The sequence below is a fragment of the Mauremys reevesii genome, linkage group 13 (genome assembly GCF_016161935.1).
Source record: "Mauremys reevesii isolate NIE-2019 linkage group 13, ASM1616193v1, whole genome shotgun sequence".
Classification (NCBI taxonomy): Eukaryota; Metazoa; Chordata; order Testudines; family Geoemydidae; genus Mauremys; species Mauremys reevesii.
Genome location: NC_052635.1, coordinates 38,949,855 through 38,966,085, shown reverse-complemented (window position 1 = coordinate 38,966,085; position 16,231 = coordinate 38,949,855). Strand labels below are relative to the sequence as shown.

At 42.6% G+C, this 16,231-nt stretch overlaps 1 protein-coding gene across 1 annotated transcript in view; it reads left to right on the top strand.

Moving 5' to 3' along the window:
* Positions 1 to 16,231, top strand: part of LOC120380173 (piezo-type mechanosensitive ion channel component 2-like) — a 62,229-nt gene that overhangs the window by 33,679 nt on the left and 12,319 nt on the right. Inside the window, exons 29-41 of the mRNA XM_039497658.1 lie at positions 1,426 to 1,541; positions 2,113 to 2,181; positions 3,418 to 3,530; positions 4,168 to 4,276; positions 4,713 to 4,784; positions 7,100 to 7,266; positions 8,954 to 9,141; positions 11,275 to 11,499; positions 12,650 to 12,908; positions 13,326 to 13,514; positions 14,114 to 14,312; positions 14,883 to 15,012; positions 15,207 to 15,354. Coding sequence (XP_039353592.1) covers positions 1,426 to 1,541; positions 2,113 to 2,181; positions 3,418 to 3,530; positions 4,168 to 4,276; positions 4,713 to 4,784; positions 7,100 to 7,266; positions 8,954 to 9,141; positions 11,275 to 11,499; positions 12,650 to 12,908; positions 13,326 to 13,514; positions 14,114 to 14,312; positions 14,883 to 15,012; positions 15,207 to 15,354 — 1,984 coding nt within the window. The remainder of the gene's footprint in view (positions 1 to 1,425; positions 1,542 to 2,112; positions 2,182 to 3,417; positions 3,531 to 4,167; positions 4,277 to 4,712; positions 4,785 to 7,099; positions 7,267 to 8,953; positions 9,142 to 11,274; positions 11,500 to 12,649; positions 12,909 to 13,325; positions 13,515 to 14,113; positions 14,313 to 14,882; positions 15,013 to 15,206; positions 15,355 to 16,231) is intronic.

The window sequence follows — 16,231 nt, the reverse complement described above, 5'->3', positions numbered from 1 at the left end:
TGGTGCTGTCAGCATTGGAATAATGAGACCCACATTCCATCTTGCAGTGGGGACTGGATGAAACCTTGATTACTTGTTAGATAAGCAAAGCTTGATCAAACATTTCATGTCATCTTCTGCAGAATTTCACAGATGTTTCCTTGCAAAACTCTTAAGCAAAATGCCAAACATTTCCTCACCACATGCAAAGTTGGCCAAAAGCCAAACATTGGCGGCGTTTATTTTGGTTTGGCCTATAGTATTACATGCATATATCAAACTGCTTCCTGTTTTGAATATCAGATCTTGGAATGGATAGCTTCCAAAACTTAGCCAGGTCCAAAGTAAGCTGTGCTCAGTAAAAAAATAATACTAGCAACAGTATACATGGTTAGATGAATAATTATGCTTTTATTATTTCCTGGCTGGCTATCTTGCATGTGTTCTTATGGAGGTGGCCAGCCTTCTCAGAGAGACATACACTGAGCCCATTCTGGCCAAAGGTTATAAAAGTCTCTGTTATTATCACAACCCTCATATCTTAGCTGTCAAAGGAGTGCTCCACAATAGCTGTATTCGGAGCCGAAGCCAATTCCCACTGAAGTCCATGCAAAGATTCCCCTTGACTTCAGTGGGCTTTGGATTAGCCCTGTTAGAATAAGCAACAAAGAATGTTAATGTTAGAATGTTAATATTCCCGAGTTAATTTAAGCCCAATGAAGACACAGGCCTCCTGTTTTAGTTATAATATTTTAAATAGATATGTGCTGGGGCCAGTGTTAGTGCTTGTGATAAAAGCTTCAGAATGGAGCGTATTGGTGACACTTTGGGTGTTAGGAGGAGATGGTGGGGAACGAGATTGAAAGAGAGAGCAAGAGAAAGGGGAAAAAAAAAGCGTCTAGTTTGGGTACAGGACTGGGAGCCAAAAACTCCTGAGATCCAGACCCAGCTCTGACAAGGCTCTGCTCTATCTGTGTCACTGGACACATTGTTTCCACATTTACCAGCTGGTGCTAGTAACTGGGGCTGTTCCAAATTTTTCTGTCAAAACTTTTTTGGGTTTTCGAGAGAACACAGTGTGTAGAAAGTGTGTGTTTCCTTGAAAATTTTTAACTTTCTTCAAAAAACCAAATCCCAAACATTTTTAGCTGAAAACAAAATTTTTGGATTTTGGTAGTTTTTGGCCAAAAACGTTCATTTTGGGTTTGTTTTTTTGAAAAAAAAGTCAAAATTTTACACGAGGAAAAAAAATCCATTTTCTGACCACCTCTATTACTAATACAATGTTGAGGGTAACAACGACCAAGCTGGGGCTGATACGTCACAGGGATATTTTTGAGGATCACTATGTAATGTTTGTAAGGCACTTTGAAGTTCAGACCGAAAGCACTTATCTAAATGCTAATGATTTTATACTCCTGTCTGTGTTCTGTCTTAAACTTATAGAATGGAACTAATCAAATTGAAGCAGAAGAAATTTGACAGTTTGAAGCAAAAGACACCAAGCCCAGAAGGAACAGCTGTGGATCAATCTGCCAAAGAGCAGCAGCTGCTAGATCCAGGTGAAATGATCCTGTCATGTTAAATAGCCTGTGTAGTGACAACAACATGGAGAGTGATCACCGTGCCTTCCCTTCCTCTGCTTTCTGTTTCTGCAATGCTGTGTTCCACAGTAAACAGTAAATTGCCTTTTCACAACCCCAGTGCCGCTGCCTTCACATTCTGCCTTCACATTCAAACCAATTGGGCTCTGTTCAGGCCTTGTCTGTAAATCTGTGGGATTAATTTAATCGCTGAAACCCACAGTTAGGCCACCAGTCTTTGATATAAACTCCCTCTGCTGCTCATCATGATGGGGTGTCTGGGCAATGGAATCCTGGGGTATGAGATCCAGGGAATGGATCCTGCCTGCCTGCAATTCAGAGCTGTTGTGGAGAACCCCTCGAGGGCACACAAAGAATGAAGAGATCTACCTGTACATAGAGCCAACCCACAGGCTCCAATGCAGCCCCCCAATGGGTCCTGCACAGTCTTGTGCATTGAGAAATGTAATTCTTTTAAATTGTGTGTGTTGGGGGGGGGGGAAATCTGTCCATCTGTTTCACTATGTACATTTTACAACCACCTTTGCAGAGGAGGGTGGCAAGAAGGAAAACGAGGACAAGAAGATATGGTGGCAACCCTGGGTGACCCACGCCTCCAGTAAGTTTTCTGTGTGCGCTAAAGATCCGTGAGCCACAACTAGCTGGAAAAATGACATGTATAAGCAAATGGCAATGGATCCTGCTAGAAACAGTGTCTTTGCACACAGTTGCTGGGTTTGTACACAACAAGAACCTGCAGAAATGTTTTGTTTTGTTGGATGGTTGCGTTTTAGCCCTACACTCCCACCCCCCCGCCAAAAAAACCCCAAAACAAAACCACAAGCATGGGGCTTCATGTAGAAATCAATGGGAGTTTTGCGATTAACTCCAGTGGGGGGCAGGCCTATGATTCTGCTGTAAACCTAAGGCCAGATTCTGCTCTCGGCAGCAGTCCCAGGGCCGCCCAGAGGATTCAGGGGGCCTGGCCCCCCGCCGCCGAATTGCCGCCAAAGACCTGGCACTTCAGAGGCGGGTCCCGGAGTGGAAGGACCCCCCGCCACGGGTCTTTGGGGCACTTCAGAGGCGGGTCCCGGAGCGGAAGGACCCCCCGCCACCGAATTGCCGCCGGAGAGGAAGACGCTCCGGGCCCCCGGAGCGAGTGAAGGACCCCACTCCAGGGGCCCCGTAAAAAACTCTCGTGGGGGCCCCTGCAGGGCCCAGGGCAAATTGCCCCACTTGCTCCCCCTCCCCGGGCAGCTCTGAGCAGTCCCTCCCCTGCTGCACACACAGCAGGCTGGCAGGAAAAAGGAAACATCGTGGCGGGGACCCATAGGGGACAATTGTCGTCATTTAATTCGGGGACAGCTGACAAGCACATGATTTATAAAACACATTTCTAATGCAACCAAACTGTTCTTCAATAGCTGTCCTAACAGTCCCCCCTATTCAGGAAGGAGGGTGTGTGTGTATCTTAGCAAAACCCATGCAATTTGTCTACTCTGTCCCTTCCAAGCCCTCTCCTACATATTTCAGTGCTGTTGAAATGTGGTTTTCTCTCCCAGTTTCCCTATTTACAGCCTAAGGGCTGCTCTAAAGTATATTAAGCATAACGATACTAATCAAGAGAATGAAAAATAGTAACAGTAAAAATACTCGCATGCGCCACTCTGCTAGTTAATATTTACTAAAAATGTGTCCTGTTAAAATGGCTAGACTAGGATTTTCAAAGCCACATAGCTAGGCAGCTCCTATTTAGATATGCAACTCCTATTGATTTTGAGGAGAATTGTGCATCTAAATCCCCTAGGTAGCTTTGAAAAAGCTCAGCCGCATCTCTTTCTGGAACTGATTTTAGTGATTCGAGCTGGGAGCTACTACCTCTTTGAGACAGACAGTGAAGAAGAAGAGGAACAAGGGCCCACAGAAAAGAGGGAGGAAGAATCACCAAAGAAGAAAACAGCATTCCAGGTGCAGGACTTATTTTTGATAATATTGAGCAGTGTTGCCTAGTGGATAGAGTACAGGACTGGGACTCAGGAGACTTTGGGTTCTATTTCCAACTCTGCCCCTGGATTGCTGTGTGACCTTGAGCAAGTCACCCGATTTCCTGGTGTCTCAGTTTTGCCTTCTGTAAAATGGCAATGATGATGCTTATGTCTTTTGTAAAATGCTTTGAGACTTACGGGTGAAAAGAATGGGGTATTATTATTAATTATTATTTTACACAGTTACCTTTTTTTCAAAAAATCCCAAGAGATTTACTGCAAACTACCAAAATATTTTCCCAACATTGCTTTTCCATGGAAGCAATTGCTGTTGTTACTAGGGGGGCGTTAGGTGACTGTAAAGGGAAGCAGAGGGCGTCAGTGAATTCCCACTGGGAGGGAAAGGGGTCTGTAGAACCATGAACGGGAGGGGAAGAAGGGGGGGGGCATGCGAATGGAAGTGGGAGCGGGGGGGCACACCACATATTTGATCCACTCTATTAAAAAGTTGGGAAGCCCCAGCATCCCGGAGTACATCAAACAAAACACAGCTTAGGCTTGATCAGCCGGATGGAAGCACCAGGCTTCTCACCAAAGACTAATGGGGTTTCTCCCTGCAGCTTGCGTATGAAGCCTGGATGTCTAGCTCTAAATCAGCTCTGAGAACAAGAAAACAAGATGAAACCAGAGAGCAGAGGAAGAAAGAGGAGGAGCAACTGCAACTGGCAGGTAATGGGAAGAATGCACAGACATTTGCGCACAGGGGCTGCTAGGCCAAATTCGACAAAAAAAGAAACTGTTTGAATGAGAGAGGCTGTAATTCCTACAGCAAGAATCAGCTAACACAATGTTAAGGGTACTCATTTACATGTGGCCAGGTCAGGAAACCCTGACACCAGCTTTAATTACCATCCATATCACCTGCCCCCAGCGCGTCCCACATGCTGGATGAAGACTTCCCTTTTCCATAGCCACAATGCCCTTAACTCTGCCCCACATACATGTGCATTTCAATACAGTGTCTTGTTATCTGATTATGTAACCTTCAGATGGAGTCATAATCCCATTGATTCACTGGGCATTGGGTTCGGCTGGAATAGCTGGAAAGATGTCTAGGCGAAGTTTATCTCCTCTATAGCTCTGCTTATGTTCCTATATGATACAGGAGAGGTAAAGTTGGAATTCCATGAAGAGAAAGGGGAGATCTCAGGCACTGAAGAGAACCTAGATGAGTCAGGTGAGTAGCTCCATACTGCAGCAGCAAACCAGAAGCTGTTGCTCAGATGATTTCATAGACTCATAGACTAAGACCATAAGGGACCATCATGATCTAGTGTGACCTTCTGCACATTCCAGGCAACAGAACCTCACCCACCCACTCCTGTAATAGACCCAAAGCCCCTGGCTAAGTCATTGTAGTCTCAAGATTTGAAGACTTCAGGTTACAGCAAATCCACCATTTGCTCTAGTTCAAACCAGCAAGTGACCTGGGCCCACACTGCAGAGGAAGGCAACCCCCACCCCCAACAACAACCTAGGGTCTCTGCCAGTCTGACCTGTGGGAAAATTCCTTCCCATCCCCCAAAATAATGATCAGTTAGACCATGAACATGTGAGTGAGACCAACCAGCCAGAAACCCATGAAAGAATTATTTGTAGTAACTTAGAGCCCTCCCGATCCAGTGTCCCATCTCCAGTTGTTGGAGATATTTGTTACCAGCAGATGTGGGATGGGCCATACGCCATTGTAGGCAACCTCATAATATCATCCCCTCCATACATTTATCAAGCTCAGTTTATTTCCCCCATTACTCCCCTTGGAAGGCTGATCCAGAATTTCATTCCTTTGATGGTTAGAAACCTTTATCTAATTTCAAGTCTAAACTTATAGATGGCCAGTTTATATCCATTTGTTCTTGTGCCAACATTGGCCCTTTACTTAAATAACTCCTGTCCGTCCCTGGTGTTTATCCCTCTGCTGTATTCATAGAGAACAATCATATCTCCTGTCAGCCTTCATTTTGTTAGGCTAATCAAGCCAAGCTCCTTAAGGAGGGGTTGCAAGTGCTTTGGAGTATAGGATTATAATTCAAAATTATGTGGACAAACTGGATAAATGGTCTGAAGTAAATAGAATGGAATTCAAAAAGGACAAATTAAAAGTACTCCATTTAGGAAGGAACAATCAGTTGCACACATACAAAATGGGAAATGACTGCCTAGGAAGGAGTACTGCGGAAAGGGATCTGGGGGTCATAGTGGACCACAAGCTAAATATGAATCAACACTGTAACACTGTTGCAAAAAAAGCAGACATCCTTCTGGGATATACTACTGGGAGTCTTGCAAGCAAGACATCAGAAGTAATTATTCCGCTCTACTCTGCCCTGATTAGGCCTCAACTGGACTATTGTGTCCAGTTCTGGGAGCCGCATTTCAGGAAGGATATGCACAAATTGGAGATAGTCCAGAGAAGAGCAACAAAAATGATTAAAGGTCTAGAAAACATGACCTATGAGGGAAGATTGGAAAAATTGGGTTTGTTTAGTCTGGAAAAGAGAAGACTGAGAGGGGACATGATAACAGTTTTCAAGTATATAAAAGGTTGTTACAAGGAAGAGGGAGAAAAATTGTTCTTCTCAACCTCTGAGGATAGGACAAGAAGCAACGGGCTTAAATTGCAGGAAGGGAGGTTTAGGATGGACATTAGGAAAAGCTTCCTAACTGTCAGAGTGCTTAAGCACTGGAATGAATTGCCTAGGGAGGTTATGGAATCTCTGTCATTGGAGATTTTTAAGAGTAGGTCAGACAAACACCTGTCAGGGATGGTCTAGATAATACTTAGTCCTGCAATGAGTGCAGGGGACTGGACTAGATGACCTCTCGAGGTCCCTTCCAGTCCTATGATTCTAAGTTCCAGTGCTATGATTCTAGGTTCTCCACTCTCTGATCATCCTAGTAGCCCTTCTCTGCACCTGTTCCAGTTTGAATTAATCTTTCTTAAACATAGGAAATCAGAACACCACACAGTATTCCAGATGAGGTCTCACCAGTGCCTTGTATAATGGTACTAACACTTCCCTATCTCTAGTGGAAATACCTTGCCTGGTGCATCCTACGATTGCATTAGCCTTTTTCATGGCCGCATCATATTGGGGGCTCATAATCATCCTGTGATCAACCAATACACCCAGGTCTTTCTCCGCCTCAGTCACTTCCAACTGATATGTCCCCATTTTATAGGGATTAACAAGAATTTTTCTTAAGTGCGTGACCTGGCACTTTACACTATTAAATTTCATCCCATTTCTATTACTCCTGTTTTCAAAGTCATTCAGATCTTAACGTATGATATTCTGGTTCACCTCCGTATTGGCAATACCCACTTCAGTAAGATGGATCAGGATTGGATGGGAATAAAGATGACCTAAACTGACCTTTGAAATCCTTTATCACTGTATCTCAGCCAGTGCTGAGGAGCTGGTTGAAATAGAATAGTATGTAGAACCATTTCCTATTTGTAACTGCACATGTTTTTTCCCCTTTTGACAGAAAGTATAATCGAAAGAATAATCAACACAATCAAGTTTACTTGGGTCTTTGTTCAAGCATTGTTAGATGATACTACAGAGGCATTAAACTCACTCTGTAAAAATAACCTGGACATAGCAAATGTACTGAGAATTGAAAGGTGCATGCTATGGCGAGAAATTAATAAGGTAAGATCACGGTCATTTTACACAATGTCCTGGGTTTTTTTGTTTATGTAACAGGATGTCTGACTATATTAAACTGTAACAAGCTGGAAATTCTGGGCTCTGTCCTGAAATCTTTATATACACAAAATTCCCATTGAGTTAGATGTGCATAAAAATGCTCCATTGAGCACAAGCTCATTGATAGAAGTGTCTTGAAAAGAGAAAAGTCACAGAAAATTTTCATTGGTCACTTCAATTCCAGTCCAAGACTCCATTTCAAATCACTTTTAATTTCCTTTTTCATTTTCAAAATATAATTTCCAGATTTTTATTTACATTTTCCAACCAGTTTCTCTGATTATTTATGCATTACAATAGCAACTACAAATATGGTTTATTCATGTTTATCTGTGGACCAATCTTTCTGCATTAGGCCGTGTTCTGAAACCCATTGTTACTCCCCTTAAAGAGATGATGTATAAATTCTGAGCACTGCTTACATCACTGAACAAAAGTATTACAGGCACCTGAAAGACTGACTTGCAAGGAAAGACTAAAAGAGCTAATATTTAGAGCTGGTTGAACAATTTTCACTGAAACTATTTTCCAATGAAAAATGGCTTTTGGGCTAAATGAGAACATTCATGAAAAAAATCCTGTTTTTTTTTTAAAAAAAATTGGGGTTTTCTTTTAAAAAATAAAAACTGGGTGTTTTTTAGTTTTCAGCAATAAATACAACAAATTGAAAAAAAAACCTGTTTATATTTTTTGTGTTTTCAACAAGAACATTTTTGAAGAAAATTTTTGATGAAACTGAAAATCTTTTGTTTTCATATACATTTTTCATGGAGAAAACCCCCAATAATTTAATAGGAACATAGGAATGGGTGTATTGCAGTGGTTCTCAAACTGTGGGTCGGGACCCCAAAGTGGGTCACGACCCCGTTTTAATGGGGTCGCCAGAGCTGAAGCCCGAGCCCAAGCGCCCAGGGTCAAAGCCTGAGGGCTTCTGCCCTGGCTGGTGGGGCTCAGGTTACAGGCCCCCCACCTGAGGCTGAAGCCCTTGGGCTTTGGCCCGCCCTGCCCGGGGCAGTAGGGCTTGGGTAGGCTCAGGCTTCAGTCCCCACTTCAGGGGTCGTGTAGTAATTTTTGTTGTCAGAAGGGGGTCGCGGTGCAATGAAGTTTGAGAACCCCTGGTGCATTGGATCAGAACCAAGATGCAGTTAGTCCAGTGTCCTGTCTCTGGCAGTGGCCAGCACCAGATTCGTCAGAAGAAGATGTAAGAAACTCCACAGTAGGGAGAAAGGGGTCTCCTCTTGGTCTCTAATAGACATTGGCTTAAAATCAGAAAACATGAGATTTAATATTCCTTTCAAAATCTGTGCTATTATTAATTAGATAACGCTGGATATTCTTGAGATCCATATAAAATGTCCATTCCCACATGTTTCTACTAACTAAGTTTAGTGATGACTAAGAGCTGTCATGCTTATATTTTGAAAGGCGTTAACAGCAAGGAAGGGACTGTCTTATTTAGTGTGGGACACAAGGATATAAAATGAGCACCAGCCATCTGTTTTAAAGGTGGGAATTCCCCATGGGACTGTAGGGGTCTCAAAGGGTAGTATGGGATTGCAATCGCTTCCATTGACAGAAATGAGGACAGCATTTTTCCCATCTGACTGATTTTGTATTAAATTTTTTTAAGGGAAAAGAAGCCTCACCAGACACAATTCTCCAATATTACAACCTGAAGAAGAGTCAGCAAGTGCAAGCAAGTCCTTATGGAGGAAATAAAATGAAAGGCACGCAGGAGGATCAGCATGAAGACACATTAGAGTGCCAGCAGATACCCAGGAGGGGAACTCAGCTCCCGCACCAGAGCAGTGCATCCAGGTGAATAGACAGTGGGGACATTATCCTTGTCAGAACTTCTCATAAGAGCTGTGCAAACCTGTAGTAAGGTAATGTGCAGCTAGGCAATATTTGCTGAATTTGTTACATATCTAAGGTGTTTATGTATCCCCCCCACCCCGCAAGCCATAGTATCTGAGCAGCTAACAATCCTTTAATGTATGTATCCTCACAACTCCCTGGAAGGTGCTGTTATCCCCATTCTAAAGCTGGGAACTGAGGCACAGGGAGGCTAAATGATGTGCCCAAGGTCACACAGGAAGTCTGTGGTGGAGCAGAGACTTGAAGACAAGTTTCCTAAACCCTAGGTTAGTGCTCTGATCATTGAACCATCCTTCCTCTCAAGCCTCCAAGCCTGGGTTATGGCGTGAACTGGTTCCAGTTCAGAGTGAGTCTGGGATAACTGATGGTTTGAGTGGAAGCTGGGTGAAGCTTGGCAGCTCTGTTTTGCTTCATTTTGAGATTTTTAGATTCATTTGAGCTCAAAGCAAAAACTGCGGCATGGAACAGGAGTAATCCCAAGAGAGGGGTAGCAGTGTCATCAGTTAGCAGCACCTGGAGTCAGCCAATGAATGGTTACAGTGAGCAAAACTCAGAACTGGTAGGTAAGGTCCCAGGAAGAAAATCTAAGGGAAAAAAGGAGGTCAGGAGAACTGGTGATTTCTCAAGGGGACAATATGAAAGGCAGAACTGCATGCTATCCTGACGCAAAGGAAAGACAGGAAGAATAGTAAGAGGCCAATATGGCTCCATCAGGAGCTCTTTAATGACTGGAAAATCAAAAAGGAATCCTAAAAAAAAAAGTGGAATCATGGACAAATTTCTAAGGAGGAGTTCAAATGAATAGCACAAGCATGTAAGGGCAAAACCAGAATCGGTAAGGCACACAATGAGTTACACTTAGCAAGGGACATAAAAAGTGGTAAGAAGAGGTTCTTCAAATACGTTAGGAGCAAGAGGAAGGTGAAGGAAAGTCTGCTTAGCAGGGAAGGAGGGCTAATAACTGATGACATAAAAAGAAAGCTGAGATGTTTAATGCCTAGTGGATCACACATTGAATATAAGTTAACAATGTGATGCAGCTGCGAAAAAGACTAATATCATTGAGGGCTGTTCTAGCAGGAGTGTCATATGTAAGACACGGTAGGTATTTGTCCTGCTCTACTTGGCACTGGTAAAGTCTCAGCTGGAAAGCTGTGTCCAATTCTGGGTGCCACCACTTTAGGAAAGATGGGAACAAATCGGAGAGAATCTAGAGGAGAGCAACAAACGTTTAGAAAACCTGACTTATAAGGAATGATTTAAAAACAAACAACTGGGCATGTTTAGTCCTGAGAAAAGATGATTGAGGAAGGACCTGATAACAGTCTTCAACTGTGTTGGTGATCAATTGTTCTTCATATCCACTGAAGGTAATGGGCTTAATCAGCAGCAAGGGAGATTTAGGTTAGATATTAGGAAAAGCTTTCTAACGATAAGGGTAGTTAAGCTCTGGAATAGGCTTCCATGGGAGGTTGTGGAATCCAGATCACTGGAGGTTTTCCAGAACAGATTGGACAAACACCTGTCAGGGATAGTCTAGGTTTACTTGGTCCTCTACAGAGCAGGCGGCTTGACGTGGTGACTTCTCGAATCCCTCCCAGACCAATATTTCTATGAAAAATAGCCCCTAGGGAGTGGCTACAGGAAGGTCAGTTAGCAGCAGCTAAACTCAGGGGAATGATTACAGTGGAATTAGCTAGCATGCAGCTGGAGTAACCCATGTGTAATATTGCAGAGAGTTCAATAAGCATGCAGCTCATGCAATGACTGCTGTGAGGCTGGTTAGCCTGCAATTAGTGTGATGCAAATTGAAATGTTTTGAATACTTTAAAAGAACAAGCTTGTATGGAAATAACATTAAATTCCGTGTGAATCCTTTCTAATCACTGTCACCATGACCTTAGATGTTGGAATTCTTAGCTGGATTCTGAATTTATGGTGAGTGAGCCCCTTCTCGCTTTGGCATGAGCCAGGAGGTTTCATATTAGTACAATTATTTCAATGTCTATTAAGAAACTTAACTTGTGATTTTCAGTGATCTTTAAAAAAAAACCCACCTCATTCTGAATCTAGGACACCTGATGAAGTTGCTGAGGAAATTAATGGAGATGAGGTAGGAGAGAAGAGGGAAGATGAAGACAGCATCAAAGAAGCTGCCCCAGAAATGACCACTCCACTTCCTTCCTGTGAAAGGAAAGATTATGCCGTTTCCCCATCAGCTGAGAGGAGCAAAGAAGCAGGCAGGCCATTAAATGAAGTTCCTGTTATCATGACTGCCAGTGAGCTGCTTCTGAACAGGCAAGAAAGACCTAAAGTCAAACCCAGCTGCAGAGATACCCAAAAATGTGCTCATGGAATGATGATGTGCCTTAAACAACATGGCATCACTTGACTGTGTCTAGTTTCTTCACTTGCACAAGCTGACATTGGATGTTGTGTTTGATGTCAGACTAAAAAGAGACTTTATGGTGCAAATGCTCAGCTGGCGTAAGTCAGTGTAGCTCCATTCATAGTAAAGCTATGCCCGCTTTCACCAGCTGGGGGATATGGAACTATGGATTATAGTCTCCATGAGACTAATCCTACTACATGGTCCAACTGGTCAAAAAATTTGCACATTAAAAGCCCCCCCCCCCCCATGGCTTCCCCCCCCCAATGAAACTTTTCATAAAAAGTTGTTGAAAGTCTCACTTTTTGCAAATTTTTCCATGATTTTTACTGAATTTTTTACCAAAATAGATTTTTTTTTGCTTACCACAAACTGTTACGTATGGAAAATGGTGGTTGTGATAAATGAAAAAAAAATATTTAAAAAACAAATTAAAATTTCAGTAAAACAAACAAACAAACAAACAAACAAACAACCCACCCGCACAGAACATTTCAGGCCCAGTTTGAACCCTATGAGATGGAAACAACTCAGAAATTTCAAAAATGTCACTAAGGTGGTTTTTTGTTGTTGTTTTGTCCCCACTCCCCACGACCAGCCCGACTATTAGGGTTAGACTGAAAGAACTGTGCCCACACAGCACAGGCATTTGTGTTCATACGAGCGCTACGGTCGTCATGCACTAATGCTACAGAATTGGTGAATTAAGGGCTACGGTCAACAAAAACGGAGAGTGCTCAGCAGCACCTCCAGGAGTTACTTTGTACTTGGAGGTTTAAATGTGCAAACACACCCGTGTTTTGTGAGGGCCGTTCAGAATGAGGGGTGGGGGACTATGAGTGTATGTGAGTTAGATCACTGACAGCTTTCACAGCAGATTTGGTTGACAAACTAGCACAGCCTTAGGCATGCAGTTCTGAAGAGATTATATTATGCCATACATCTGGTCTCATTTATATAACCTTCTGTATTAAAAATACTAGTTTGTAGCCTTGCACCAATTCTGTGAGGAAATATAATTAATCTGTTGTTATATTTTTTTTTTGTTCTGTGGTTCAGGATGTTTCATGACAATGAACTGGAGCAGTCAGACAAGTTTTACCAGAGTCTGCCTCGATCCCTGAAGTTGGGCTTTGCTTTGTACAATGCGATGGTATCCAAGTCAGAAATGCTCTGTTATTTTGTGATCATTCTCAACCACATGGTCTCCGCTTCAGTCCTCACTTTGGTTCTGCCTATCCTTATATTTCTGTGGGCCATGTTATCCATTCCAAGGCCTACTAAATTCTTCTGGATGATGGCTATCGTTTATACAGAGGTATGCAACAGCCAGAAAATTGCCTTGCTGCCGACGTGTCTCTCTGCAAACAAATATTATTCTTTTTCTTTACATTAACGTGCAATAAACTTCTGTTAGAATTGATGTTAATGGGGTAGACTAGATGGTGGATGTGACTAAATGACATTGGTAGGTCTGAAGGTAGCTCACAAACTGCAGGTAATTTATTGAACATAAAACCAGAAACAAACACAATTAGAGAACATCTATACGTGATAAAACACCACTGGATCCCAAAGCAAGGTTAGCTCTCCAGAATCTCAAGCCAGCAGAAATGCTGGTTGGAGTCTTTCCCTGTATTTGGAAGATATAGAAACGCTTCTGAAAATGTTTAAGGCTAGTTGTTGCCCTGCCAGGCCATGTCTTCCAACTAATTTAGTTTTTTTTTCTCTTTAGATAGCAGTAGTTGTCAAATATTTTGCTCAGTTTGGATTCTTTCCCTGGACCACTAAGTTATACTGCGGCATCAATGCAGAAGAACCATTTGTTCTGCCAAACATTGTTGGGATTGAGAAGAAGGATGGCTATGTGCATTTTGATCTTGTGCAGCTGCTGGCTTTGTTCTTTCACAGGTCTATCTTGAAGGTAAGTTGTTCTTGAAGAGAAGGAGAAGGAGAAGAAATGGCTAGTTTCTTAGCGCTCTGCTGAATGTTTGCAGAGAAAAACTGAAACGCTGCTAAACTTGCCTGATCTTCATTTCTGTTATAAATTCAAAACTCATCTCATCCTTTGGGGGCAGGGACTCAGTGTCCAAACCCAGGTTTGGATTTAAACTTAGCATTTGGCCCTCAACTCCAACAAAATCCCAGATCTGAACACTTATGGGCCTAATTCTTTACAAATAAGTGCCATTTGCTTTCATGTGAGATACTCACATGCTGTGATGGGAGATTAGAGTCCTTGGGGTGAAATCCTAGCCCTGCTTAAGTCAATAAGAGGTTTGCCCCTGGATTTTAGAGGCTTTGAAGTGTGGATCCAAATTGGGGACTTGTGCCCATTCCCTACCCATCATGAAACCAAGCTTTCATCTCAAGTGCAAACCCAGCCTGTTTCTCTCTCCCCCATTCTGTGTCTGCCTCTATCTCCGCCTGTAGAGCAATTCATGGTTACTGCAAATTAAAGATGCTGGGCTGAGGACACAGTGTATCAAACTGTATTAATCATTCTTTAAATGTTCCCATTAGTGCCATGGACTATGGGATTCCAAAGGTGACAATGTGTCTGAAACCAAGAAAAGGAAATTTTCTAGGAGTCCAAAGAATCAGGAGTCCAGAGGTGGTCTGCAGGAAGATGAGCCTGGATCAGGGGCATGGCACCTTTTCAGACATCACAATCCCTCAGGGAGCGTCTTCAGAGGAAGGAAGACAGCTTCCGTTAACAGAGGTAGTCAGAGCCACACTGAACTAGTTTTAGACACTGAGAGGGTTTTCATTTTAAAATTCAGGTGGAGAAAATACTATGAGGCAAATTTTCTCTGGATGCACCTGAAAATAGGGAGATTGTGCCTAGATGGTTGTAGTCTCTACCCACCCATATTTAGGGTGACCAGATGTCCTGATTTTATAGGGACAGTCCCAATTTTGGGGTCTTTTTCTTATATAGGCTCCTATTACCCACCACCCCATCCCGATTTTTCACATTTGCTGTCTGGTCACCCTACCCATACTAGAGAATTACTGTGATTTTTTTTCCTATGTGCCCATTAGCATGGTATATAGATGCCAAATAATTCCTTCTGAGTAACTTAGTGTATTTGCTAGCCCAAGAAACTATATTCATAGGGCATTCTCAAACATTGATTTCTTGTGAGATAACCCTACTGGCTGAATTAGTGCCTTATTGGAACACCTAAAGTTTTACCAGAATTGTAAACCTTTGTGACAAAATTAGGACATGGCTGTTAAGAAAAGAATGGCCCCCAGACAAAACTGTGATTTGTCTTCCCTTTGGTAGGCAAGACTCAGAAGAAGGAAGCCAGGAAGAAATGGAAGCTTTTTAGAAAGAGTCCCATCAGTAAGAAGAAACTTCTTAAGCAAAAGATGAAACAACTGATATTGAAAGCAAAGAAGCTGGTGATTAAAATGTAATTGGGGTATTATTTGTAACATCTCTTAGGAAAATGAGACATTGTTGCACTTCAGTTCAGTAGAGTAATTATAATTCCAGTGTTTATGGGTCTTCTTTGGAAGACGTGCAGTGGAGACATTCATCTGATCATTCTGCGGATGCATTGTTACAATTTCCATTGATCTAGATTATACTTGTTTTTACCCCTAGTGCCCTTCAAATCTATCGACCTATCAGGCAGTTCTTCTACGACATTATTCATCCGGAGTACAGCCCCGTCTGTGACGTCTATGCACTGATGTTCCTGGTTGACGTGATCAATTTTATAATTGTTATCTTTGGATACTGGGCTTTTGGCGTAAGCACAAATGCACTTTCTTTATACAGACTGCAAAGCAAGTAGCTTGATTATTAACTTGGGGACTATGGTATATAGTCAGCAATCCCTTCCATGACTGCATACTCCAGGATTTAGGGAGACAGAAGGAGGCACAGACTAAGTTAATCAGTCTGGGAGCCAGGAGGAACCACAGTGTCCTATGTGTGTGTGAGAATAAAGAACACACTTTGTATTCACTACAGTTGATTCCTCTCTCTTCTCTACCATCAGGGACCTGATGGAAATTTCCCCTGAATTACAGCCACTCTTTTCATTTGTTTTTTGATTCAACCTTAAATTCTCTTGAGCAAGGAGTCTCCATAGACTAGAGAAGAGACTACCCACAAAAGACAGGCTAACTGATTCAGATAACACAGTGACTAATGATGAGAAGGGAGAGGCTCTTCAGCAGACACTGGGCAGGGAGTACCATTGTGTCCCAAAGAAAGCAAATGTTTCACTTTGTTTGATCATAAATTCTTTGTTTGTTCCATTCTCCACCCACCCCATATTGCTTTGTTTTATTTTTTTTTATATAGAGTAGATCACCTCAGTGTAGAGATTTGAGATGGAAAACTACTCAAAAGAAAGGAGAAAGGGAGGGTTACGTAGGGCCTTGATCCTATGAGGTACTGAACCCCTACTGCAATGTGAAGAACACCATAGACATTAGTGGGAGTGGAGGGCGGCTCGGTATCTCATGAGAGATGCTCAGCCTCTTTCAGGAGCGGGTCCTCATGCATAGAGAGCGGGAGACTGTTTCATTTCCAGAAGGGCTATAACTCCAAACCGACGGCAAAGCGGCAGAGTGATGTAGGCTTCTGGAACAGAAGCACAACCCAGTCAGTGCAATGCT